The sequence below is a fragment of the Perca fluviatilis genome, chromosome 13 (assembly GCF_010015445.1).
Source record: "Perca fluviatilis chromosome 13, GENO_Pfluv_1.0, whole genome shotgun sequence".
NCBI classification, from domain to species: domain Eukaryota; kingdom Metazoa; phylum Chordata; class Actinopteri; order Perciformes; family Percidae; genus Perca; species Perca fluviatilis.
In genome coordinates, this window is record NC_053124.1 from 14,273,423 (window position 1) to 14,300,758 (window position 27,336).

At 41.9% G+C, this 27,336-nt stretch overlaps 3 protein-coding genes across 8 annotated transcripts in view; all 3 read left to right on the top strand.

Moving 5' to 3' along the window:
• The window catches only part of LOC120571480 (homeobox protein Hox-A2a), a 36,072-nt gene extending 9,857 nt beyond the window's left edge, over positions 1-26,215 (top strand). Inside the window, exons 2-3 of one of the 2 annotated variants that reach the window (XM_039820440.1) lie at positions 24,344-24,545; positions 25,162-26,215. In XM_039820440.1, coding sequence (XP_039676374.1) covers positions 24,455-24,545; positions 25,162-25,886 — 816 coding nt within the window. In that variant the 5' untranslated portion in view covers positions 24,344-24,454 and the 3' untranslated portion in view covers positions 25,887-26,215. Of the gene's footprint in view, positions 1-23,109; positions 24,546-25,161 lie in introns of those variants that run through there. The other variant, XM_039820439.1, reaches the window with a different exon arrangement.
• On the top strand, positions 2,046-20,624 carry hoxa3a (homeobox A3a). 5 transcript variants are annotated; one of them, XM_039820436.1, is made up of 4 exons: positions 2,046-2,162; positions 11,857-11,917; positions 15,676-16,252; positions 18,910-20,624. In XM_039820436.1, exons 3-4 carry the CDS (start codon positions 15,793-15,795, stop codon positions 19,701-19,703), a joined length of 1,254 nt encoding a protein of 417 aa, XP_039676370.1. In that variant the 5' UTR covers positions 2,046-2,162; positions 11,857-11,917; positions 15,676-15,792; the 3' UTR covers positions 19,704-20,624. The 5 variants fall into 5 exon arrangements, with proteins under 5 accessions (XP_039676370.1, XP_039676371.1, XP_039676372.1 ...); XM_039820437.1 differs by lacking the exon at positions 2,046-2,162 and adding an exon at positions 7,239-7,353; XM_039820438.1 differs by lacking the exon at positions 2,046-2,162 and adding an exon at positions 9,644-9,662.
• hoxa4a (homeobox A4a) lies at positions 2,192-5,694 on the top strand. Its single transcript, XM_039820442.1, has 2 exons — positions 2,192-3,933; positions 4,463-5,694. The coding sequence occupies exons 1-2, from the start codon at positions 3,516-3,518 to the stop codon at positions 4,789-4,791; spliced, it is 747 nt and encodes a 248-aa protein (XP_039676376.1). The 5' UTR covers positions 2,192-3,515; the 3' UTR covers positions 4,792-5,694.
• Positions 26,216-27,336: the final 1,121 nt, after the last annotated feature.

Consider the following 27,336-nt stretch of genomic DNA (forward strand, 5'->3'; position numbering starts at 1 on the left):
TAATTCAAACGATGGCAGTCTGATTATAGTCCACATTCCAACTTATTTAACCTTTTAATAATATACAACTTAAGTCAGACGCTTTAGCGTGTGTGCTTTGGAAACATTAGTTGTGTCGTTCTTGTCTGGAATATTCTGGGGTAGAACTTTTGAACAGCCTCTTTACTTAGAGGAATAAGGAAGTTGTCCGTGCACTTTCTGAAGGATGTCGCTGCTTTTGTTCGCCTCTTTTAAGCGTCGTTGAAGGCTTGAAGGTCACTATGTGGTCTAATCAAAAGCTTGCAGCTGTAGATGAAAGCCATAGCCCTTTGTGAACGCTCAGTCCTTGCTGTAAAGTGGTGGAAAGGACAATCAAAAGTGACATAGTGTAGAAAAGAAACATATTTTACCATAAATATTACCAGTGTTTACCTATATCAAAATGTTTCCATAAAGGTATGAAAGGTGTTTTCTGGCCCGAATCCTTGGCACATCTTGAATGCAGAGAGGATTTTTTATCCCGTCGTGAGAGCTCGGTATGGAGCAGAGACCTTGTGAGAGCCATCTGCAATCTGTCACTATCGTCACACCACTTCTCTGATAATCTAAATTTACAGTAAACTGTCAGCATGATGTATATTGGTTAAATAGACCTTCACCTCACAGTATATGCTCTGAAAGGGGACACCGTGATCTGGCTGTTAGATTATTATAAGCTAAAATACAATCTCTAACAAAAGGCTGCAACGGGGTTTGTTCACGTTAAGAGCAACGTGGGTCTTAAAATTTAGTGGAAAATTAGTTAGATAGTGTAAGCTAGTTTAAAATAGTTTCCAAATGCTTCCTTTTACTAAAAGGGCCAGTTGGAGGATTATTATACTATTGTACTTTGCGCGTGCTGTATTGTTCGAGAGATTTCCAGATGCTTTATTGCATTCAAACATAGAGCTGCACCGTGCAGGTCTGGACTAGATAACGGAGGCACTACCACGACTGGTATCTAAAATGCTTCTTTTTTGCACTTAATACGAGTCTTGTATCATAATAATATGTATTAATGAAGTTGCTCACAGGTGAAACATGGAAGAAAAAGTAGTCATAGCAACAAGTAGAATGACCTGTAAAGCAGAGTAAGTGGATAATAGCCAAGCTGATCTGGCCCATATTTACACAGGGCCTATAATAGAATGACAGCAGACTGTAAATTTAGATATGATGTGAAGTCGTCTTACCGCTGACATTATGTTGACATATTGCCTCTCAGGTGGTCTCTTGGCCATACGGAGAGGATCTATGGTGGAAAGTACATCAGCTTCCATTTACAATGAGTTAGGTGCGAGAAAGCCTGTAAGATACACAACATAGTAGCAGGTCTGCCTCACAGCAACAGTGTGCCAACATGAAAAAAGGCCTCTTTTTTTTTAGAGGAAACAACTGAGGCCTGCCTCTGGTTGCTGTTGGAAAAAAGAATGCACCTGCTTTAATTCATCTGCATCCAAAAACTAGAGGTTTAGTGGTGGAGATCAGCACTTAAAAAAAAAATTAATGAATTCAATATTAAATATATGAGCTCATCTGCAGCAGATTTCTATAGATGCAAGATCCCATATTCCACATATCCTAACACATAGTTCGACGTGTGATTTTCTAGATAGGTTGAAGTCTTTTGCACATTTTTTTTTTTTAAATCCTTTGGGAACCTTCCTAGGTGCTGACCCACGCTAAGTGCTCCCCCAACTCCCCAGAGCTGAACAGACCCTGCAAAACTGAAGTCCAAGTCCGGGGTGAACCCGAGGTCACTGCGTCTAACAGATATGAAAATGTCGCCTCTTTGGAAAAAAAGGGCACGCCTTGTTGTTTAACAAAGACTGTCAATGGGAAGATTAATCAGAAACAAAATGGAAACGGTGTCACTTTGGGGTCAGGCCGAAGTTATCTCTGTTTAGAGGAGCGAATAGAATAGGGGGGGACCAGAAAAAAGAAAAAAAGGAGAGAAAAGAAACCTTTCAATATTTCCGAAGTTTGGCCTCTTGTTTCTCCATGCAGAGGCCTTGTTGACGTGGACAGTGTGGATCAGCTTTGTGAAGAGCTGCTGCATCTTCATGGGACACATATACAGTGTGGCACCTCAGACATGGGGAGGAAACGGGACCTGGACGTGATGGCTGATGACGAGGAGCACGGTCAGAGACTTTATATTTTCTCCCTTGGAAAGATGCTGTTTTTTTTATTATTAAATATTGATATATATATGAGTAATTACCTAAAATAATTACATTAAATAATGTTGATATTGTTATGTTTTATTGTACCTTGGAATATTTGCTCCTTTAAATTTGTAGTACCCCCTCTCTTCAAAACATATTTTAGTTTCAACACATAACGTTATTGCCTTGGTTGTTTACAATAAAGGAAACGCAGGAGAGACATATTAAGATATTGCATATTTGTATTGAAATGTTGGAAAATTGCTTGTGGATTTATTTAATACATATTTCCAAATTTAATCAGATTTGGAAAATTGTATTGGATGTGATATTGTATGCTTTACAGGGCAATTCTGGCATGTCTTACTGTAAATTGTCTATGTTGATTAAAATCCTACGCTTTGGTTTGGCATGTGGCTTTAATGTAAGATGCGTGTCCTGCAAGTGTTTGGATGTTCTTTTCAATGGCAGTTCACATAGGAGAACTGATAATACGTGATGGCCGTGCGATCAGAGCCTGGTCAATTTGATGTGGTTCAAACACAGAGCAAAAATAGCTTGAAATTATTTCTATGTCCTGGCAAATTGCAGAAAACAACCGTTTTCACAATTCCACTCATGAAATGAAAAACAAGTGGCATTGTGCATACGCAGGCGTGCAATGTGAGAGATGAGTGTTTTCTGTTGTTTGTGTCATAAGCGAGTATTCACCAGGTTTCGTTGATGCACAAGTCATATACTTTTTATGCAGGCTTGTCTGTCCGCAGAGCAGCGTCTCGTCAGTGCACTGTTTTCTTTTTCGATCATTTGAATAGGCTCATGTACAACATTACACTTTCTACTGTTGTGTTGGCAGTTTTTTGTTTCCATGTTCATCTCTTTATTAGGATTCATCCCGTTTAAAACTCCAAAAATCGATATTGACGTCACTATTATAAATATTCCTTTGTTTGTGATAACCTTTATTTTGTCAGGGCTTGAATTTCATATCGACTTTCTGTTATAGAGGATGTTTCCACATGCAGTAAAGCCTCACCCACATAAGTTTGGCCCCATGCAGTAAACAAGTTAGTTGATTGGTTTTGCTTTATATACTGTGATTTAATAAGGAAAACATCAACGTAAGCCAGTCCGAGCAGTGTTGGTGGTACCAATGCCATGCTTTCCATTGGTTCCTGTTTACATGATGCCCACAGGACACGTTGTGATTGGTGGCGCTTCACACGTGACCAGGCAACTTTGTACATTTGACAGGGAGTAGGAGGGTTTTGTGGAGATCAGAAAAACGACAGCGCGATAAAAATTAGTATTGTTGCACTTCACAAATTAATGACCATGAGTTCCTACTTGATAAACTCCAACTATATCGAGCCTTCCTTTCCTCCATGCGACGAATATCAGCAGAGCGGATACATCCCCAACCCTGGTGATTACTACGAGCGGCCAAAAGATACGGGCTTTCCCCATCACGACGAGCCATCCTATCCGAGGTCAAACTATACGGAATCGGGCTACGATTACGGAAACGTTCCCGCCACCGGACTCGATGATTTCGGCGAGGGGCATCACGCCCAGCCGCAACCGGTTCCACAGAGCCACGGTCCTCGCCTCACCGCGGCCCCAGACGGTGGCGCAGGGGCAAATGCCAGCAAAGACTGCAGCCTCGCCAGTGAGGTATATCCCGGCGTAGCGAAGGGCAAGGAGCCGGTGGTCTATCCTTGGATGAAAAAGGTCCACGTTAACAACGGTGAGTTATCTTCCCGGTTAAATAGCAGAACCACTGAGAAACAACCACTTGAACATACGCGAGCCTATTGAGGCAGCACTAGTAGCACCCCTTACAACAGCAATTTACGACTATCGAGCAGCAGGGTCGGTAATTAAGGACCCTCGTAAATTTTATTGCCTGTGTTTGTCTGTCGGGGCCATGTGCCTTTGTTGCTTTTTAACCCAAACTACCTCCACCACTGGAGCCGAGCCAAACTGTAATACCCAACCCCGCTGTTTTGTTAATCATATCTATGTTTGATATGCCCCTGGATGCGAGTGCTTGTACATTCGGCATCTCCACATTAAGGTCATGTCCGTAAACTGAAACAAGGCAGACAGTAAAACAAACAGAGCGGCTGTGATTTCCCACTAAACCCAGTAATGTTATATCGTTTTTCAACCTTGTAAAGTGTCCATTGGAGGAACTATGGATTTGGGATAAACGATATCAGCCTGCATGTAACACCTGCTTGCTTGCCTGTGTATGGCTCTTTTTTTTTCTCCAGTCAATCCCAATTACACTGGAGGAATGCCCAAGAGGTCCCGCACTGCCTACACCCGCCAGCAGGCTCTGGAGCTGGAGAAGGAGTTCCACTTCAACCGGTACCTGACCCGGCGCAGGCGGGTGGAGATTGCGCACACCATGTGTCTGTCCGAGCGCCAGGTCAAGATCTGGTTTCAGAACCGGAGGATGAAGTGGAAGAAGGAGCACAAGCTTCCCAACACCAAGATCCGCTCCTCCAGCTCGGCGTCGTCCTCAGCCTCGGGGGCCCAGCAGCAGCAGATCAAAACAGGCCAGCAGCTTGTCCCCACGCCGTGCACCGCAGGTCTATAATAGTGCCTGAATGAACTCCATCCCACAAAAACCCAATCCAGACTGAGATGGCAAATATCACAAGTGGAATTTGATGGACCGATACTCAGTATTTTACACACATGGTGTTCTCTCTTTCACCTTGCCTCTGCCATTGGGCCCCTGTCACGTCCTTTGTACCCTTTCCCTCTCCGGTCGTTCTCGCCCTCTTCATATAAGCTTGAAATTCACCTTTATTTGCCAGGGTGGCAACTGAAGTGTTTATATATTTGTTTATTATTATGAAAGAAGGATAACGCACATGCAAACGCAGGACTTGGATCAAAATGTATCATTACAGTTTTAAATTGAGTGAGGTAAAAGTAAGTTTGAACTCATTCTTCTATGTTTTTTGAGTATTGTTTTTTTAAATTTTTTTTTTATTGCTCATGAAAGGCTCTAATATACTTGAAAAGGATATTTAGTGAGACTCTAGATGCCTTTTAGAAAACCAGACGGCTGTTTTAGAGGTATGGCATCAGTCAGAGTAACAGTGTAGTTTGTGTGTTTGAGTGGGTTGGTTTACTGTTGAATGTAGTCCAGGTGACTTATACATTTAATGTACATAGGCAAATCATAATGAAGGCACAATAAGGAAAGCATTACGTCAAGTAGAATTCTGTTTGTTAGTGTTGTAAGGTCTAGGTTTATTTGTGCTAGTCCGTCCCATGTTGTGCTGTGTTCTAAACTGTGAATATTTGTGTGTGTTTTGTCTCAGTAATGTCCGTTGTGATGTAGGCTAGTGTAGGCTCAATCTGTCTTTGTGAAATAAATATGTCCTTCACTTAATAAGGTTGACTTGGCTTTGGATATTTTGTCATCGCAAATACTGATTTGATTTTTGAAGCAAGCGCGTGTTAACCATGCTTTCTTAAAAAAATAGATTCCTAATTTTGGGGCTTGCAAACTCTGACATTTTATTGTCATGCTGTTTGTTTTCATTGCACTACGTGGACGTTTTAAAAACTTATATTTAAAGCATTTAAATGAGCTATCCAATTTTGGAGATGCGTGTGTAAAATTGTGATTGTGTCTCCGAGCATTGGATAATTTACTACGCCACACTCATAATACTTGTCTTTATTTTTTTACTTCATGTGAATATAATCAAAATATATTTGCTGTATTTGCAGATATTATTACCTTGTTAATCAGTGCGCAAAGATGCACAGTATCTCTTAACGTAAGATTTACACAGAGGGAAACCGTTCCAACATTTTCAGGTGTTTAATATGTGCAATCTATTCAGAATGAAGTATATCTTACAAAACTTTCCCCCATCTGCAACAAAATGCGTAAAATGTGAAGATGTTTCTGACTGCATTATGCCCTTTAATGCTCAACTAACTGAAATGTGCATTAATGTCACGCGCATTTTCGTTGGAATTTAAGAGGCAGATATCAGTGTTGCAGGCTTTGCTTCTGAGCCGGGAATCAAATACCCAAATTGTTAAATGTATCCAGCCTCGCATATTGTTCTTTCTCGCCATTATAGGGGGAGATCTCATCCAACCTTAGTGCACCAGAGTGTGAGTGTTGGTCACTACCTGCTATTTCCAAACAATAGAGAGTTCAACCAGGGGACACTGCCGACTCTGGCCAATCACCGGCTCAGAGTACTTCTTCTGACCCCTGACCTTTCGACACACAATGTTCAGATCATACATCAGTGTTGAGACCTCCACGAGCTTTTTCTTCTCATTTAAGATTTACCCAGAGACCGCGCGGAAACAAAAAACGGTGTTTAGGTGTGAATCTGAGCCATGAATTTCCCCAAACTTATTTTAAGAGACAGCTACTATGCAATATATCACAGAAACACCCCTGTCAGGCGTATAAACAGGGCTAAAAAATATGAGCTGAAACATGCTGGCATTGTACATGTAATTTAGTATGATTTTCAATATATTTAGGCACTGATGGTTTCGGTTATATATATATATATATATATATATATATATATATATATATATATATATATATATATAGTGTGTCAATAATAGCATAATGAATGTTTGCAATGCATTTAATAGTAAATTAGATAAAACTGACATTAACCAAAATTCCCACAGAAAAAGCCAGAGAGTGACAGACACAAACAGTATTCTATCCGTGTTGGTACAGTTTTTGTTGCATCTTTCACGACACTACTTTGTTTGCATAAAAAAAGAATCCTGCAGAAATGTTAAAGCTCTCTCTGCATATACTCTTTAGCCCTTTGGGCAGCACTTGCTGCAGACATGGAAGCTGTGCAGAAGATGGCGTTGAAGCTGATTGGCACCGATTTTGCGCAGACTCCAAGAAGGCCAACTAGTTAAATTACAAGATTTCAAGTCATTTGATTCGCGAATAGAGGTCACTTCCAATGTACTGAAATTTTAATTCGCCTGTTCACGTGACTTGTTGAATAATGAATGCCCCGGGGTCAGAAATAGATCTGAAAATCTGCCTTATTTTCATTTGAAGTGATCCTCTGCAGGGTGCGAGTCAGATCTCTTTTCCCCTGACAGAAGTCTGTCCGCTGGACACAGACCGTCATGACTTGTGAGTAGATTTGGCTTTTTTTCCCTCTTAAATGTAACTACAAAAACTGCTTTAAAATATCCCGGAAGTGCAAGTTAGTTTAATGTTTCTTCTGGTACATTTTTTCCACAGCTATTTATGCAGAGTTTTGAGCTTGCTATATCACAATCTGCATATTAAACTCAAATAATCTTATTTTTTAATTTGATTGCAAAACACTTGAATCGGCATAAAATATGTACATGTATTACATATATGTATGTATTTTGTGCTTAAACGTTAAACCATACTCAAACTATGTATCATATTGGACCTCTCAGTTAATATGATACAAGACAGCAGGTCCATTTTTCCATAACTTTTTAAATCTTCAAACCAAGACAAATTAGGATGATAAAATGTAAACTTCATTTAAATGTTTTTACAAGACTAAACAATTTGTTTTATATAAATGTCAACATTAAGTGATACTATTACACTATACTCTACTGAAAATTGTCAGCTGTACCTATTTGTTTTACCTCTGCAGGGACATTTAGTACCACTTCATTTTAATAATAACGAAAAGAAGCAACAGTCTTGAGACGTTTACTATGTGTTAGCAATTGTACTAAATGTAATTAATTTATTAATTTCACTGTTGAATATGTACAAATGAGAGTAGGCCTACGTCCTATTTAAACAACAGTAACATTGCAAAGGGCTGATATGTTGCTTGGAAGAGCCTTTCAATGAGAGTGAACACAATAGTCAATTTAGCCACAGGTTAAACATTAACATAAGTCCTTAGGGTATGTGCCAATGTGTATAATAATAATAAGTATTAATGTGAATGGGCTATTTTCCACTTACCTCCAAAATGTATCTGACAGCTATTGAACAAAAATATGATCAGAGAACATTTTTCAGTCATAAAAAAGAGCCAGGAAGTTCAACATGTAAAATGCTTTATTATAACCACCTTTACGCAAACACGTTACGTTGTCCTAGTCCGTCTGCATCCATCAGAGATGTCTCCAAATCGGCTCAAGGCGTTGCATTTCGCATTAGCCTTGATGTTGGCCGATGTAAACATCGCAGAAAGAGTTATCTTCGTCTGAGTGTATCGGTAACCCAAGCCTGGCTGTTAAGAGCTCAAGAGTCAACAGTGTGGGGAGATATGGACCCATATGGCCAACATCCAGAGGTCTGCGCCTCTAACTCTTCTTCGCTGACAGTGATAAGGAGCCTTGATTTGTGTAAATAACTCTGAAACATTTGTTTTATGCGAAAACAGTTTAGATTTAAAACATAATCAATCAACTACTACTTTTAAGCAAAGGGCAAGTCTGGAAAAAGTGAAACTAAAAGTAAAAAAGAAACAAGTACGCTACTAGCTGAGGGCCTTTGGTTTCCATCTTCTCCTTGTTTTTGATCCCAAAATAACTTCCAACTCGACTCTCTATGCCTCTGCCCGGGTCAGGGAAAAGTTCGGTTGCCATTGCGAAAGGCAACGTGGGATTATCTTCCAGTGCACGGCCATGTCCAGCCATAAAATCCCAGTGACTGCTCCACATCTGTAATTGTAAAAACAAAGGGAGAACAAAATAACACCTTACAGACACAAACATTGTTTAACAAAAGATAGTCTTCTTTTCATAATCATGCCTCTAAATCCTGTGCGAAAAACTTATTATTTTAGCCCTGATCATTAATATTCCTCCTCTTTGTTCAGTTTTAGAAGTGTTGAAGGTGAATTAATAAGAGCTGGTCTGCTTCCGTTCCTGTCTTTAAAAGTTTACCGCTCAAGTTGTAGTTTGAGAAGACAAAGGCTGGTGTGGGTGTGGGATGCTGTCTATGTCCGCCCCGAATGATTAATAGTTGTGGTGGGATTTTTCCACGCCCGCTGCTCGGTGTTGACGGAAAACAAGCGCCAAACGGTGCCGAGAAGAGAGAAGCTCTTCCGGCCTAGGACTTTTGGCAATACCTGGAGTGGCAGCTAGATATCTACCATGACACATACCACGCTCTTCAGATAGAAATAGGTTTATATTATGGTGGTTCTGGCAAACCACAGCAGGATTAAGTCTTAGTCGGCACTTTTGCCATTATACCCCCTCCCCCCTTCCAAAGCTCAAAAAGTCTTCCTTTGCACAAACCTATAATTTCCAACATCACTCAGCTGGTCATAGGAAACGCGTAAGCGCATTTAGGTCGAATGGGGGTCCATGTAGTGATCAGCGGGGTCAAGCAGCCACTCTTTGGTTTCTTCACCTCCACTTTCCGCTCACTGCTGACTGACACGCACCCCTCACGACCACCAGGACGCGCACACTCCTTATTTAGGACAGGTAAATGTGTGACATTTTATACCCATTTGGCCATCGGCATGCAGGCGTATGCTGATGTAGAACCAAATGCTGATTAAGTGGTACTACAACCAAACTGTGGGGTTGTGGACGGCGGGGGCGATATTGAGTAAAGCTCCCTATAGCCCTGGTTGTGTTGTAAGAAAAAGGGTGAAGACGTTTGCTGGAGTGATGAGTAATCATTATGCCACTCTTAAATGGTATTTGTAGGGAAAGCCCTCTCCATCTCACATAGTGCGAATTATCACGCTGCAGTGCAAACCATTCCGGTTTTTAGGCTGGCTCAGAGCTGTGGCTGTACTTGAAACCCAGCATAATACAGGCAGGATTACCTCTTTCAGCCGCTAACAGGCACCAAATATATGGCACTTTAAAACTGTCTTTCCCTCTGAATGGGCGACACGTGGAAAAGCTGCTTCTCTGCGAGAGACTTGCTCCTCTGCCAGATACATTGCAGTGTCACATACCCCTCTTTTTTCTCCCTCCAAACTGATCCGTTTCTCCTCAGGGGCAATGACTGCCTCCATTAATGATTCACGGGCTCAAATAAAAGGGATTTAAGTTGACGTTGCGTCACGTGAGCGGGGCGCATAATACTGCGCGATGTTATGGCACGGGGAAGAAAACCGGAGCCCCGGTCTGGCCATATGATGCTGATTATATGCGGGTTACCCCCACTTTCCGCGAGGGGAGTCCGGGTTTTGTAGTTTGTTTATCGAGGGGAGAAAAAGAAAAGAGAGGCAGACTGAAAGAGAGAGGATCCCGGGTTTGTGGATGTATTATACTGCTGTCACGGACGGATATGTTTTTCCACGCGGACAGAGTCTGAGCCCGAGCTTTGGGAGGATGGATTTTATTTTGAGGTATTTCCGCCGATTGTTCATTACTGTCGTGAGTTATTGCTGAGCGAATCAGAGGTCAGTAAAATAGGGGTCCAGGGTTTCTGCAGGGCGAGAAAATGGCATGTACCAAGAAGCTATCGATATCCACCTATCTGTTAATATCTAATATATTCATCATAGCTTATCAAACGAAACATAAATATGCCTTCAGAATATACACACACGTAATTTATAGGTAACGATTGAAGGATTTGTCTGAGACGTTAAGAAATGGGCATTGTTCCGTTGTGTACTTCCCAGGCTAATAAAGCCATTATTAGTCTCCGTGTAAACTTAGAATAGCAAAGAATAAAATATTTTTTTGTTTTATTCATATGTTTAATAGCATAAGCAGCCATTTGGAAAAAAAAATAGGCCTGCACAATCGTTTGTAAATAAAGCGGCCATTTAAATATTGGCTTCCAAGAAAAAACCCAAACAGAGCGCGCGGCCGCTCCAAGATGCAACCGGTCCTATAAAACAAAACATCTCGTGTCTTAACGTGGTGTGTTTTTGCGTAAATGATACATCAAGATGAGGTCCATAAAAAGTAGGGGAAAGCGGTGGGTTGTGTCGCTCCGCCAGGGAAACGAGGATATAATGGAAGACTGAGTGCCATCCAGGACCGCGCGGCTGCGCTGAGGTCACGGCGCTCCTGCTTGATTTATGGGCGCAGGGACTTGGGGAAGATGGTGCGCGAGAGCTAATGACTATTCGATCCGTGTGTGGAGAAAGTGCTTACCGGCCAGCAGGGAAACAACAAACACGTTATTTGCATAGGCCCATTTTCATGTTATTAGTGATATTGCGTTGATAGGCAGCAATATTTGGTTGTATTGTTATTTTCTTCTGGGGAGAATTTTTGCATTCTGCCTTTTTTATTTATGCAGTTTTGTTGTGGTCTTGTTTTTCCTATATCCAGATGAATATACTTTGGATAATATTTTGTTGCAAAAACAACTAAAAGGAATCTAGATTTTAATGATTTAATAGCTGTAAAGATGTTCATTTAACACAAAGACTTGACCCAAATAACTATCTTGAAAATGCTTGCATCGAATTTGACTAGATTGGGGTTAGCCTGTTTGCCAGTTCTTTTCTTTTCTTTGTTTCTTTAATTTTAAAATAAGGCCTAAACAATTAGGCAATAATAACAAGACTTAGGCTATACACATTTTCTAACTATAAAGGTAGCGCCTATTCTACAATAAAACCCACACTAATGTATTTTCCTAAACAGATTAAAAGGCTGTATGATATTCTGAAAAATTGAAAACGTTTATTCCTCATTGCAGAAATCCAGCCAAGTAAATCCAGGCCATCGTACGGTCTCCGACACACCTTGAACTGCCTTCGGTAAGTCCATATATCTTTATTGATTTGTGTTATGAATGCTTAATGGTGATATCCTTATTCAATTTCTAATAAGTACCACACACGCCCACCAAAGCACTCGCAGGGATAGAGAAGCAGCCTATGGCTTGTATATTTCCTTGTAGAAGCAATATGACCAGCCCGAGAGCAATAATTCCTTCTCTTCCACTTGTCTTTGTGGTGTAATTTGTCACTATAAAAGTGACGAGGGGAATCGCAGCTCTTGGAGCGGTGCCTTATTCCTTTCAAAAACTACTTTCAGTGAAAGCCATCTGCTTGTAGATGCTATAGTTTACTGCCCTGAAGTTTTAAACATGGATTTTCTTTCATCAACATTTTACTTTTTTTTTTGTTAAGCCTTATTATGCACGGCATTATACGTCCACCACCTCACTGACATTTCACCCTTAGCTCAGGGCCAAATTAAAGAGAAAGACGAATCAGCATTTTAGCAAAACAAAAAGAAGTAAATAATTATCGATGTGACTACTCTGGTTTCGAAAAGAAAAAGCCGAGTTGGCTAAAAAGAAAATCCTCACGCGTGAATTTTTGTCCCACTCACCCTCCCACGCCGTCCGTGTGTTCTACCTTTTTAATAGTGTCATTGAATGTTGTCCCAGAGCCTGGAAGCAGCAGAATGCTGCAGCTCTGGATGTGTTTACAGCCCGGGGAAGCTGAGATGTCATAAATCTATTTTTTCCCCCATTCTTTCTTTTGGCTGCAAAAGAGCAACATTACCATGCAGAGGGATTCCCCCTGCTGCCGGCTCTCTTCTCCCCTGCTCCTCGCTGCATGTCCTCCGCTCTGCCTTTTGGTGATGAACCTTCTTCCCATGTTTCACACCCTGCTCCTGGTGGGGTTTTTCCCTTGATACACATCGAACGCAGCTTTGATGTTAAGTTGTTGTGCTTTCTGATCTTAAAATAATATTGTGTTGGATTCTCCGTACAAGAAGCCATGCAGGCAGTAGTATACCTGGTGCTGGAATGAAAACGAATGGCGCGTCCCTTGTTCCAAAAGATTTAGGACTAGATGCAAAAATGTGGGTTAATGATTAAACCGCGGATAGAAGCCCTTTATGTGCCGTGGACATTGAAATGCAGCATGGTCAGCGGCTGATTATTCCTTTGTATTCTCCCCTCTCTTCAACATCTCATCCACAGAGCTCATAATTCCACTGCATGAAGTGGAATATATAATAACAACAAATTCTTTTTAGGTATGGTCTTCCATGCTATTTGTAACGATGCATTGTTTTTTCTAGACACACTACCTCATTTGGTTGGGGGAGGAGGAGAGGCAGCCACTTGATTTGAACTGGCTTTCCAAGGCGCTACTTATTTGCATAATTTTTTTTTTGTCTATGGTGACGCTCTGGTTCGGGGCAGTTCACTGGTGTCTGCATGGTACTGGTGAAGGATCACATAGTCTGTCATAGCCTTGGCTGAGTTTAATATTGCTATGAAGCCCTGGCCATTGCTCTATAGCATGACGATACATTCAATCTTAAGGCCAGATAACTCTTATCTCGCTGACCCGACTGCTCACGCCTGCTTTCGTAATCTCGGTTTACCCATCCACGTCGAGTAGGAAAAAAGACAAGGAAAAAAGGAAAAGGGGTTCTCTAGGCTCTTCCCTTTTTTGTTGTGGCTGCTAATGCCTGGTGCATGGCAGGGCGCACTCTGCTGCTGCCGCTTCACCCAGCCAGCCCTGCCTTTAAACTTTTCTCTGGATTACTGCTTTGATCGATTTCGTCGCTGAATGAGAGAATATCGCTTGGTGCTCTGCATTCGTCGTCAGAGGATAAGGTAAGCAGGCCAGAAATAGGCTCCGTCGGTTGTAAATGGCCGAGTTTGTGTGTCGCGCGGTGATTTATCACCGTATGACTTAGATCGCGGTTCAGGAAGAGTTCACACACATACAGTCAGGCAGCAAGATTTCTCTAACGCGGAGCAGAAGGCTGCGCAGAAAGTCTGTCATTTGTCTCTGTTTCTCTGTCTTTCATGACTATCGCAATGGCTCGCCTGGCGATATAGCTACACCACAAAGCTTTCTGATATCTTTTCCAGGTCATCGTGAGTGCAGATACAGCGAAGACATCTTCTTTCACTCTGCGGTTTAGCTGCGTTGAGGACAAGCTCAATGCTCATTTTATACTGATTTGCTTTGCACAACTCAAGAGTTGGTCGACATTTTCTATTAATTTGTTTGCGCTCAGTTTATGAAAATGAATTCCAATTGTATGTCTGCTCCGGAACTATAGCCTACACCTAAGTGATGTCAGCAAGACATATTTTTTATTGCAGCCTACAGAAGGCTATTAACATCGATATTGCTGGGATCACATGTACTATCAAGACACATAACACCAGGGCCTTATAGTTTCAGCAGTTAAAATTTGAAGTTAGGGTTTCAATGCAATATTTTTGATTGAGTTTTTATTTATTTTGTTTAGTCTCCAAATGATCTGCTTCCTTGATCGGGTCAAATCTAGAGTGCAGACAAAATAACTGCATTATTTTACAACCAAATCTAAATGAAAAGGGCGGGTTTAAATTGTAGTTGTATTTAAAATGATTTACTTTTATTTAAAGGTATTGCAGCGCATTATTATTAGTATTCGCCTATTATTATTATTATTATTATTATTATTATGCATTGTACTTTTCTGTTTTTAATGGCAATGGTTAAAACACCGGGAGTCCACATTAAACATTCCATTATTTCATTACTAATGTCACATCATAAAAGACATCCCCAAGATGACCCGAGGATCTGTGTCTATTATGGTTTATAGTTTCCCCAATAATCTTTTAGAGGCTGATCCCCATGGTTACCTGCGCGAATTATGGGGGTTTAGGAGCAGGCTCTAGCTGTGCCATGCCGGGTTTCTGTCCGCCTGAGTACCGGGCCGCTCATTCCGAGCAGGCCGTCCCGGCCCACTGACCCCCATATATCACCGCGACGGGCCGCCGCGCAGACAGCACCAACAGCAGCCATTTATATGGGCCTGCAAGGAAAGGTTCACACCGTGGTCATGGAGATGCACGGATGCCCGCCCGGTTTTTCAGGTTTCCTCGTGGCCCTTCCATTTATCTTGCAGCATGCAAAGAGAAAAAAAAGAAAGAGAAGAGAATGCGATTGTTAATGCTTTGCGTCAGGTGTCCGGGGAGGCACGGCACATTGAGGTCTATCATGTTACTAAAGGAAGATTTTTTTACTCAAAGTGAAAAATAAAGATGGGTTAAAAGTGTATGGGCCACATGGTATGAAACCTGCTACATTGCAAATTAGATATACTGTTGACAGCCCTGTTGGTAGAATAACAATATATCAGAAATATTATTTTCCTGTGTGGTAACCCGCTAATAAGATTTCCTTACAGCACCCTTTTACCTCCAGCATTTTCTCTAAAAGGTGTTCCTTTACTCTATAATCAGTCACATTGTTAATAAGCTCAGAGTTTTAAAATGCCTTGCAGTTTCTTGTTAAGGCCTAAAATTGATTTGGCAATCTGAAATGCTTTTGAAACGGTTTTTGTTTTGATGTGGTTTGGCACAGATGGTAATACAAGGTTAGTGCGTGCCTTTGTGCCCTGTGTAAGCCATAAGGTAAACGGTAATAGTCTACAGAACTGTTGGCCCTATCTTGCTTCCATAGTCTCCACTGTCAGGCCTGTATTGAAAAGTAAGATGGATCGCCACCATTTCTTCTCCTCACAGTGCTTCTTGTAACCCTAGGTTCACCCGAGGAGGCCATTGGCGGAGAGGCGTCACGTGACCACGGGGTGCCAATGTTATTCTACAAGGGTGTCAAGACCCTGTCAGTTTCTGAAATAAATATTGGGAAACGGCGAGATGCAAAAGGCAACCTACTACGACAGCTCCGCAATTTACAGTGGCTACCCATATCAAAGCGCAAATGGCTTCAGTTATGATGCCAATCAGGTCCAATATCCCCGGGCCTCTCATGTGGAAAGTGAGTACCATCGACCTGCCTGCTCCCTGCAGTCTCCTGACGGCTCCGTGGCTCTGCAAAAGCCGGGGGAGATGGCGGAGAGCTGCGACAGGACCACAGCCATTCAAGCGGCGCAGTCCAAGGTTCATCCCGAAAGCAATCAACCGCAGGTGCCAGTATCAGCCCCACCCCCTCCCTCACAATCCCCCGGTGCTATCAGCCAAAACACAAGCAACGGGTCCAACCAGCCCAGTGCCAAGACCGGCTCGCCGACCTCTACTGCACGCAAACAGATCTTCCCATGGATGAAGGAATCCCGTCAGAACACCAAGCAGAAACCCACCAGTAGCTCCAGTTCAGGTACTTTGAACCCAAACACTATTGACACGCACATAACGTGATAGCCTCTGACCAGAGAGTTACATAAGTTTTGTTGAGGGTGGGTGGGCAGGTAAGGGGATAGCAGGGGGGGAGGCAAACCGCAACAGGACAGTCCCCCTGTGAGGGTTAAAATGTGCAGTTTTTGTCTGTGCCAGTGTCAGAGAGGTGTTAATTTTACTCTATAATGTTCAAGTCAGTGGTTTGTGGTATTGCATTATATGTTATTTTCTTCTCTCTAGGGATCCTTACATTATTCGGGAACTGCCAAAAAATGACCACAGAGTTTAATCAACACCTCCGTTATACAGTCAGAGTATATGTACAAGTGTTACTTTTATCAACTTTATAATTTTGTCTTCCTGGAAAGTTTCCAACTTTACATATTGGAAATTCTCCAAAATGATACCCCACACAGCAGGCTACATATACTATAAATACAATATAAGATTATAGAGTGCAAACGAAATATGTGCCTCAACATTGGAAGTAGATTCCACCAGTTGTTGTCCCTGTGCCCTGCAGCTGACCTGTCCCTACTGTAAACACGCATCACCACTGATCACATAATGTTCCTGGAGGGACAACAAACAAACACGCACAACAGTTGTTTCAGTTTGTCCTGCTGTTTTGATTAGAGGGAAACTTGGTGAGTCAGAGTGGGGGGTTTGTGTTTGGGGCTGTTTATTTATAAAGAGCCAACCTAAAAATTCAGCAATGCTCATCTTCCCATGACCTTCTTATTTTGTGAATTCTGTGGGTAATATTTCGTTGTGCGGCTTAATTTTAAATTATGTTATTTATCTCTTAAGGCACGTTTTAGGCACATATGCAAGCCAGTTCCTGCTGTTTGGATGACAGGAAAACTTGATGGATCAGGTTGGGGAGTTTGGGGTATTTCTTTACATATACTCAACTTAAAAATTGAGAGAGGCTCATCTTCCAATTACCATATTTGTTGTAAATTAAATGGGTAAATTAAATAGGTAAGTGTCCTATAAAGTTCAAAATGCAAAACAAGGTGGCGCCTTCAATTTAATTTAATTATAATTTATGTTAAGGGAATGTTTTCCATTAGTTTTTAACAACATGTTGACATTAAAGCATGTATGGAACCCCTTTTTACTTATGTGTGCAGGCCAGATCCTGCTTTAATTGCAGGAAAACTTGGTGGGTCAGAGTGGGGAATTTATATATGGAGTGTTTGCATTAGAGGCTCATCTTCCTATGACCTTTCTATTTTGTAAATTAAGTGTGTAAGTTTCCAGTTACCTTATAAGTAGTCTCTACAGTAAGAGCTAAAATGCAAAGCAGTTCATTGATATTTATGTTGGGAAGGTGTGTCGATTAGTTTTTAACGACTGATAAAAGTCCTAGCATTTCAAATTATTTTACGCAGACTTAACGCACATGCGCAAATGCAAGCCAGATCCTGTTGGTTATGATGAGAGGAAAACTCGGTGGGTCAGGGTGGGAGTTTGGGTTTGGTCTTATGCAAATATATATATTATATAGGTAAATGTCTAATTAAGTTATATGTACCCTTCTGCATTAAGAGTTTAAAATGCAAAGCATGTGTGTTGCCCTTCATTGTGATTTATGTTTGGGAAGGGGTTTTCATTAGTTTTAACAACCCGTTGAGGGTGCTAACATTTATGAAAAGTCCTTTTACGCAAGTTTTACGCACGTACGCCAGACAGATAACAATAACCCTCACTTAACACACGCTTCCCAGATCAGTCTTTTAGCCTATAAATCAAGTTAACTAGCGTTTTAAAAACGAAATCATAAGTAAGCACACTAATTAGTGATTGCCCTACATACATGGGTATTCCTCGTGTTAACTTATCTTTCATCTATCTTATAACCTAATTAGTCAGGTTATGTCATGCTGCATTCCTTTTGCTCCGAATTTGGGCGACAGGTAGTGAAATTTATTAAGTGTTGGCCGCCTGCCATAGCGGCGAGTAGACCAACACCTTACCATTCTACAGCCAAGCTCCAGCTTCTTAGAAGAGGAGGCTTATCAGTGAGGGCAGGGCCAGCTGCTTTTATACACCCTGTGGAATACATAATGCTTGTGTTTGTATTACGTGTGCTACTCTGTGACTACGGGGGAAGATGAGGGTCCAAATGTTTTACTAGGAAATCTGAGGTTACCTGGTTCCATTTCAGATATTGACCTACTAATATTGACCTATTATTCTTCAGTTAGGCCTACATTAGTGTAGTGTGCACACAGACACTGTGCCCAGACACAGTGCATAGACTGATTGTTAATTGTCTTATGGAGCCCTCGTGATAACCTTAGTGCTTTGCAGTAGGCAGCGGATTTATGTTTGTGTTTGCAACACATAAACACGCGCACATAAAGAGAGAGGAGAAAGAAACAGTCGATAATGAAACCCCCATTAAAGTAGTGGAGCAGGGCATATTTATCTAGTAAACCCCCTCCTGATGGTTGAAAGTTCTGTTATCAGCTGTGTGCGTGTTGTCAGATGGTTTTGCTTTCCCTCTCCTGTATCTGCCTCTGTACCTCCCTATCTCTCTCTCTCTCTCTCTCTCTCTCTCTCTCTCTCTCTCTCTCTCTCTCTGTAATGGATTACTGATTGACATCCTCCTCCCTTCCTCCCTGACAGTGGAGAGTTGCCCCGGAGACAAGAGTCCTCCGGGGTCAGCAGCATCGAAGAGGGCCCGGACAGCTTACACCAGCGCCCAGTTAGTGGAGCTGGAGAAGGAGTTCCACTTTAACCGGTACCTCTGCAGACCCCGGAGGGTAGAGATGGCCAACCTGCTCAACCTCACCGAGAGACAGATCAAAATCTGGTTCCAGAACCGCAGGATGAAATACAAGAAGGATCAGAAAGGTGTCGGAATGATGCCTTCCCCTGGCGGACAGTCCCCTCGGAGTCCCGTGGGCCCGGCCTCCGGCGGCGGTGGTGGTGGTGGAGGATACCTCAACTCTATGCATTCTCTTGTAAACAGTGTACCTTACGAATCCCAGTCGCCGACGTCTTACAATAAACCTCATCAAAATGCATACGGTATGGCTACGTCATATCCCCCTCCTTTGAACAGCTCCCTCAACAACTGCCCGCCCTCCCAGAAGAGATATGCCGGGACCGACTCGGCCACGCCCGAATATGACGCGCATCCTCTCCAAGGCAATGGCAACTACGGGACTCACATGCAGGGCAGCCCTGTTTATGTCGGCGGAGGTTACATCGACTCAATGCCCAATTCTGGGACCTCCGTTTTCGGTCTGACCCATCTCCCGCACCCTCCGTCCGCAAATATGGACTATAATGGAGCAATCACAATGGGCCACAGTCAGCAACACGGAGTGTGTGATCCGACACCGACGTACACAGACCTAACGTCGCACTACTCTCAGGGAAGAATCCAGGAAGCGCCCAAACTGACGCATCTGTAGCGGTGGCGCTGCCCGGATCACTCCGCCCATTGTCTTATCCACCTCCAGACTCCAGACACATTACTGCTTTGTTTCTTCGCCTCCTCACGGCTCCCACCTCTCTCTCTTCTTTTGTTTATGTTTTCTATAGTTTAACGTGTGAAGTAGCGTAGGATAAATAATCACGATTTGCTTGAATTTTTCTCTATTTGCTCGTGTCATTGTCTCACAAAGACCTTTATATGGGCTGTAGGACGTCTAGAGTGGGAGGGAGGGGGGCACAGTATAGGCCTATTTAATCTTTTTTTTATATTGTTTAAAAATCGAAACTCAAACAGGGTATTATGAACATATGTTATTCATTTTAATGTGAAATTGTCCGTCTTTTTATTTATCCGCAGTTGAAGAATTATGTTTTGCATTTTGTTGCACTTGTGAAAGGATCCTTCTAGAGCCACGAGTTGGGATTATGAGGAAAATACATTTTCAGAAACAAGGGTCACTAGCTTACACGCAACCTCCCTTGCTTGTGTTATTCTATTGGACTTTCTAATGTTATTTATTTTGTTCGGTGTTAAGATAAAAGAGTCCTTTAGTATTATTTGACACCTCTGCAATCTTTGTGTGGGGACAGGTTGGTAGAAAATGAGCGTCTCGGCTCCTTTCCAGCCCATACATGCCGTCTGCAGAAGCTCCTCAGCAGCAGCAGCAGCAGCACAACATGTTGCTATTATGTTTCCATTTTTTTCTCCTCCGAGGTGGTGTTTTTATTTTCTCAGCGAATGTAAAATCAATCAGTCATGCAATACGGCTGGAAAGAAGGACACACATTAACGGTTTCTTTGTTGAAGAAAAAAGAAACCGACATTAACTTTCTTTTTCGATGTCATACATTCCACGCTGCTCCAGTTTGAAGAAGTAAATAAAATAATTGAAATATAATTCAAGCAAATATTGCAGTTTTAATTTAGAAACATCAGAAGCATTTCACATGATCACAAAATTAAACACAATACATTTTTTTAAATAAAAATGTCAAAATATATTTCTAGTTTTGCAATTCTTACATATCAGTATTCGTATATATTTCATGACGGTAACGAATTGTAGTAGAGGTACTAGCAAAAAGAAGAAAACAAATTGACAATTGGCAATATAAGAGACAATACAATGTTAATAGTTAATCAAAATAATGAACATGGATGATCATTGCTAAATCTATATATTGGTATAATATTTATGCATACAAAATCATTTAAAACCAGTGGCTATATTTCATATCCAATAACAGAAAGGGAAATGGCCGCAGAAACATTCAAATATTAAATCAAAGCTACTTGTTTTTTTCTCTCCTCTTCTTGATTCGACGTGAAGGAAACACTCGGGTGGCCTTCTTCCCTCCTCTCATCTGCGTGGGCACATCCATAATAATAAAAATGTCACCGGGCCCTTCTGAAGATTCTGCAAGAAGACAACAAGCTAAATGAGAAATCGTTTGAAAATAATTTCCTGATATGTTCAGTCAGTCAAATGCGGTCAGAGAGGATACAGGCAGAAGTAGAATCGTAACGGGGCTTATTTGTCTCATTATATTACATATTTGCAGATGCAAGCGTAAAGCCACTTCAACACGAAAAGCCTCGGTTGTGTGGATGGTTACAGCAAAGCAAATTATCAGTGGAAAGCTAAAAAACGGCAGTGAATTCCTTTATGTATTTTGTTAAAAATGAAGGGCCTGCATTAGAAATGATATTTATATTTGAATTATTAATTGTTTGCAGTAAGTACTAGCATTGCTAGAAAAGTAGAGGACATGCACACATGGAGCTAAAATGCCTATTTTGTTTTGTCTTTTTTCAGGAAAATTGCTAATATTTTCTTTACCGTGCTCAAAGACTTTTTTTTTTTTACTTTTCTCATCAAATTACCAAAACCTTTTTGTACCATGTTTACACTTTGTGATTATGTTATGCCTTTCTGCAACTGCAGTATTATTTGTTCTCACAAGAAATCATTTTCAGCCCAATGTGATTGATATGAGAGGGCATGAAGATTACTACCCCTGACATATGGTTAGCAGGGAAACCTAGAACAATTGAACCATGGTGTGTCACAGTAAAAAAAAAAAAAGCTGATGCACTGTGTATTTCTGCATCAAACACAGACACACACACACACACACACACACACACACACACACACACACACACACACACACACACACACACACACACACACAGATACACTCGCACACATGCACACGCATACACAGCAAGACACTGATTTGACCCATATGCGCCATACACAGGTAGCACATACAAAACGTTTGAACTGAAACAGAAGATTTGTATCTTTCATTGCATTTCCATCCGTGGGAAAGTGGTCCTAAATCAATCCTGCTGTAAAGACAAGAGTGTAGAACAGGCTGGGGTCCACTATATGCCGCCACCCACTCCTTTCCTTGCACACAAAGCCTGTGCGTAATTCCAAAAAAAAGCCATCCATCTCTTCTCCTAGCAACTCTGTCCTTCACCACACGGTCTGGTCTGCTCATAAACCTGCATGTCTACCAAAACGACAAAAATACATGTATTTTTGTAAATCCATTCACAATTCAAAGATAAAACTCAGGTGGAGAAGCTGCCTCACCTTACTCACCATTGGCGCATTACAGTCTCCTCAAAAAGGAAATGGTCGCATCTTGTGTAGCTGTGTTCTTATTTATCTTTTAAAATATCCCTCCAGCGACAGCCCGGCTACAACTGCGAGGAGAAACTGGTTCTAATCTGAGTGGCCAGTGTTTCTCGCCGCTTCCTGGCTGCATTTGATCCGGGGGAGAGTAAGAAGCCTTAAATGTGTTGTGAGGGCACCGAGCTGTCAGACCTTTTGGCGAGTAAGATTGATCGCGCACAGGCTTCCAGGACTCTTTGTTTGGTATATAAGCAACAAACTGAGAGAGGTCTACCACTTCTCTTCTTCCTCTCTCTTACTCACCAAGCCATACTATTTTTTGGAATGAAAATAATACATGTACTGCTTGACGAAAAACATCCCAAATGTGGCTTTCACAGAACATGCTGGAAGGGCCATAAACCCAAACACTGCAGGGAAGCGCCATTCAATAACAATTCCATTTACATAATAACTCTGCAAATGGATTCATTCTAAATGGTCGATTGGAAACGTGATGGTTTTTCCTTCATTGCAGTTTCAGGTAGAAATGATCCTGGCAATACAGTGAGATGGCTTTCTCAGCATTGTAGCTACTGCCCTCCAAGTAAACCCTGGTTTAGCCTTGAGGTTGTCCACTGTTAACACAAACATGAAACCAATCTAAATAGTAAGATCATATTTAAAATAAGGTACCAATTATAGCAGCTTTTGGTTATCGAAAAATGTGACTATTACTAATCCCAAAAGAAAGGGTTTTTGTGTGTTTAACCTAGTGTTTGTAGGTTTGTGCACGCACATGGGCGCGGATGACCTCGTTATAAAATCGAGCTTTTGTTGAATAAACGAAAATCCCACGTGCGTATATAGCATATCTATAGAGGCCATATAAATAGCCTATAAAAAAAAAAATGTTTGTGAGTGCACATGCGTGTGTATCTTTTTACACGTTTCTGTACCGGATCTGTAAATGTTAAACAGCTGTTATGGGATGAAATGGTGTGAACGTGCCATATTTGTCAGTATTAACTTAATGGATGGGCATTTTATTGTAACACATGTTAATGGTTGCACTGCATATTTCATTATTATGCATCTTTGAAGAATCACATACTCACGAGTCCACACTCACTAAGCAGGCTGTGTTGTTATGGTTTGTTTCTGTCGAGAAGTCTCAATATCAGTTTTTGGGGTATGTTTTTTTTTCACCTCTGAAGCCTGGCTCTTGCCTATATAAAAAGCTACTGGGATGAAATGTGTGTGTGTGTGGGTGTGCGTGTCTGTGTGTTTGTGTGTGCGTGTGTGTGTGTGTACGTGTGGTGGGGGCGTTCTCGACTGACATCCTCAAACAATACGAGAAAGGAGTGCACGAATCCGCGCACCCTAGGCTGGGCTCCTTCCCTGTAATAGTGAGCGTCAGCCATTCTTAAAAAACACATTTTGTAGCTTAGTGGACTGGACTGGAAGGGCGAGAGGAGGATAAACTGAGCGGACAAATATGTAAATAAAAACAGTCGTCCCCCAGCTGAGCGAGGCGTTCTTCATCAGAGTTTTTGGATCAATCAGGCAGACAGTGGCTCCTTTTGATTAAACCCCAAATTGTCATTGGGCAGAGGTAATCATGTGACAGGCAATTCGGTCCAATTTCAACCTTGTCTCCATGAATTCAATAGTTTAATAGTAGCTCGGTCCCCATACGGCCGTAATCAGTGATATAGAAAAAAACCACCAGGAGCTTTTTTAATGATTTTTTCTTTCTCGTCCTCACTGAGCCGCAACATTTATAAAAATACGCGTGCAAAACTTTCCTCGGCTCTCAGGGAGCGGAGATGAATTACGAATTCGAGCGAGAGAGCGGTTTTATCAATAGTCAGCCGTCGCTTGCTGAGTGCCTGACATCTTTCCCCCCTGTCGCTGATTCATTTCAAAGTTCATCAATCAAGAGCTCGACGCTTTCACGCCCGACACTGATTCCTCCTCCCTTTGAGCAGACCATTCCCAGCCTGAATCCGGGCAGCCATCCGCGGCACGGCCGGCCCAGACACAGCCCTGACGGATGCAGCTCGCTGCCCACCGCCTCCTTACCCCCGGAGTACCCGTGGATGCGGGAGAAGAAAGCCTCCAAAAGGAACCACCTGCCGACCTCCACCGCTACCACCATCTCCAATGGACCTGTGTGCTTTTCTCCAAAAGGTGGGTGATTTCAAAACACGGGAACTTTACTGCAAAAGTGTTTACTATCTGTTGCTAAACTGTAGCTCAGTGCGCAGGGCCTTTCCTAAAAAAAAAAAAGAAAAAGAAAAAAAGAAAACAAATAGGCACGTTTTATTCTAATAGGTTTATGGATATTCTGTGATAGTGTTTGAAGCAAGAAAAAAAGTTTGGGTAAAGTTTGGTGATGTAAGATGATTTATTCCCCTAGCCGTAGCAGAGTTTTGATGTGTGACAGTAATGAAGAGTGATGGAGTGCCGTTGCCGAGGAGGGCAGCTGGAGCATTCATTAGTACCCCACACCAGCCTGGACCTCACTGCTTTTAGTGCACTGTGTTTGCTTCACGCTCATGATAGACGTTATTTTATGTGTAAAACAATCTGATGAGTATCTTTATGCTGTAATGATTTTTGGATAAAAGGTGTACAGGCTACAAGCTTGGTTCAGTAGCTCCAGCGGCCATTTTGCTGCAGCATGTTGTGAGCCACTCTATGGTGTTTTGTGATAGCCATAATGTGAGATTCACGGCCAGCGGGGTTATGTAACTGTTGATTCTTGCTTTTTTAATCCCATGCTACCGTGATGCTTATTTTCCAGGCTCGCCTGAGATTGTTGAGAGTGCTGGGGGAGGAGGGGGCTCCCGTCGGCTAAGGACAGCGTACACCAACACACAGCTGCTGGAGCTGGAGAAGGAGTTCCACTTCAACAAGTATCTGTGCCGGCCAAGGAGAGTGGAAATAGCGGCCTTGCTGGACCTGACCGAGAGGCAGGTCAAAGTCTGGTTCCAAAACCGGCGCATGAAGCACAAGCGACAGACCCAGACCAAGGAAAACCACAACGGGGAGGGGAAAGGGCCGGGCGCCGAGGACTGCATCCACAGCGACGAGGAGGACGAGGGCCCCCTGTACGAGCGGAGCGGGGCCCTGCTGGAGAGAGATACTTGCTCCTTTCAGAACAACTCTCTTAGCTCCACACAGCAGCTCCACAATGGCGAGTCCATGAGCTTTGCTGCTGCGCCGCTGAACAGCAATGACAAAAATCTGAAACATTTTCCCAACCCGTCACCCACTGTTCCGGGCTGCATGTCAACAATGGGCCCAGGCTCCGCATCTGGCCCGGACAATAGCGACAGTCCCCCGGCCCTGGATGTTTCTATACACGATTTTCAAGCTTTCTCTTCGGATTCCTGCCTACAGCTCTCCGATGCAGCCTCGCCGAGCTTGTCAGAGTCTCTGGACAGCCCCGTGGACATTTCTACGGACAGTTTCTATTTTTTCTCGGAGTCCCTAACCACAATCGACCTGCAGCATCTGAACTATTAACTGAAATCAATCACAATAGCTTTTTTTCGGGACAATAAAGATCAGGCTACAATGGTATTAACTCTGATGTTATTTGTTTATTCGGCCCATTTATTCTGTTGATATTTGACTTGACGATTAATACAAGGTAAGGATGAAATGAAATCACTGAACTAGCTCTACTCAAACGTGGCTTGTAATTACCATAAGAAATTGATCTCTTGAAATGGAAATTATGAGTGTATGTGAATAATTATACAATATTAGGCCTATGGAACCTGGTCATTTTATTTTTGTATAGCTTCCAATGTCTTGGATATTTTTGTTAGAATACAATTAACTTGCTACAATCCTTTTTTTCTGGTGTTTTGAGTCGTTTCTTGCATGTTGCTTGACACTGCATATTTTTGCTTGAATTATTCATAGTGAGAATATGCAAAAATAAACGAAGTAGAGCGAAAAAAAGATAGAGACGTTATGCAAATTTCACAACAGGTTGGCAATGAATACAAATAGCCTAGCCCGCGTCGAGTTGTGAAGGCACACACATGATTCAAATGTACTTTAATTGTAGAATTTATTTTCAACTTAATGCAGATTGTTTTAAATAGTTTAACTGAAACACATTTTTGCCTTTTTATCAAATGAATGCAATGGCAGTTAATTATGTTATTTCAAACTTTGATCTAACTTTTTAAAATGTAGTAAAATTACTTTTAAATATCTGCTAATTAGCAGTTTATTAACTAATTCTTCATGCAAAATAGTAGCATTTGTTTTGCTGAAAATACTTTAGATTTTTTTTTTGTATAGATTTACACACTATTTCAAGCATGCCTACATAAACCCTAATGCAGATTATTTTTATTTTCACCTTCAAACATTATACTTTGGAGAGTAAAAGCAAACACTCCAGCACGGATCTTAGCATGGCAGGGCTCTTAACATTGTGTGCATGTTGCACAGGCAAATACCCGAGCCATGTTTGCCTTCAGGAGCTCATAAATCACTCCGTGGCATGAATGAGACGGACATTAAGGAGACCAATTGTGGTGTAATGTGCACAAATAAAACCCCACTTACATTTTCATACAGGACTCCCCAATTCCTGCGCTAAAAGAGGGCCGAGTCTCTGCATGCCTTTGGTAATAATTCATTTTTATAGCTTGTTTAAACACGGCTCTGGCTCGGGGACAGCGGCAGCATGCAGTAGCAGGCTGCTCGGGTTATGAGGCTGCACTCTTTCCCCGTGCGTTAAAAGTAGCCCAGACTCAAAACAGACTACTTCTGGACTAGATGTAATTTATCAGACACACATTTACTATGTATAGCTGCGGAGAGAGGAGCATGATGCAATATCTGGCTTACTTTATCTGGAGAGTTTGTGCGTTTTGGGGAGATTTTACAACATTATTGGAGCAGTTCAAAGGAAGTCTTGGAGTTCAATATAGGGATTATGAATGGTCTTGCT

What these genes read in the sequence shown, in the direction of transcription:
- hoxa4a (XM_039820442.1), top strand. Translation starts at nt 3,516, where the DNA reads ATGACCATGAGTTCCTACTTGATAAACTCCAACTATATCGAGCCTTCC. An exon ending in AAAGGTCCACGTTAACAACG is followed by an intron (nt 3,934 to 4,462) that starts GTGAGTTATCTT and finishes TTTTTTCTCCAG; the next exon opens with TCAATCCCAATTACACTGGA.
- hoxa3a (XM_039820436.1), top strand. Translation starts at nt 15,793, where the DNA reads ATGCAAAAGGCAACCTACTACGACAGCTCCGCAATTTACAGTGGCTAC. An exon ending in CACCAGTAGCTCCAGTTCAG is followed by an intron (nt 16,253 to 18,909) that starts GTACTTTGAACC and finishes CCTCCCTGACAG; the next exon opens with TGGAGAGTTGCCCCGGAGAC.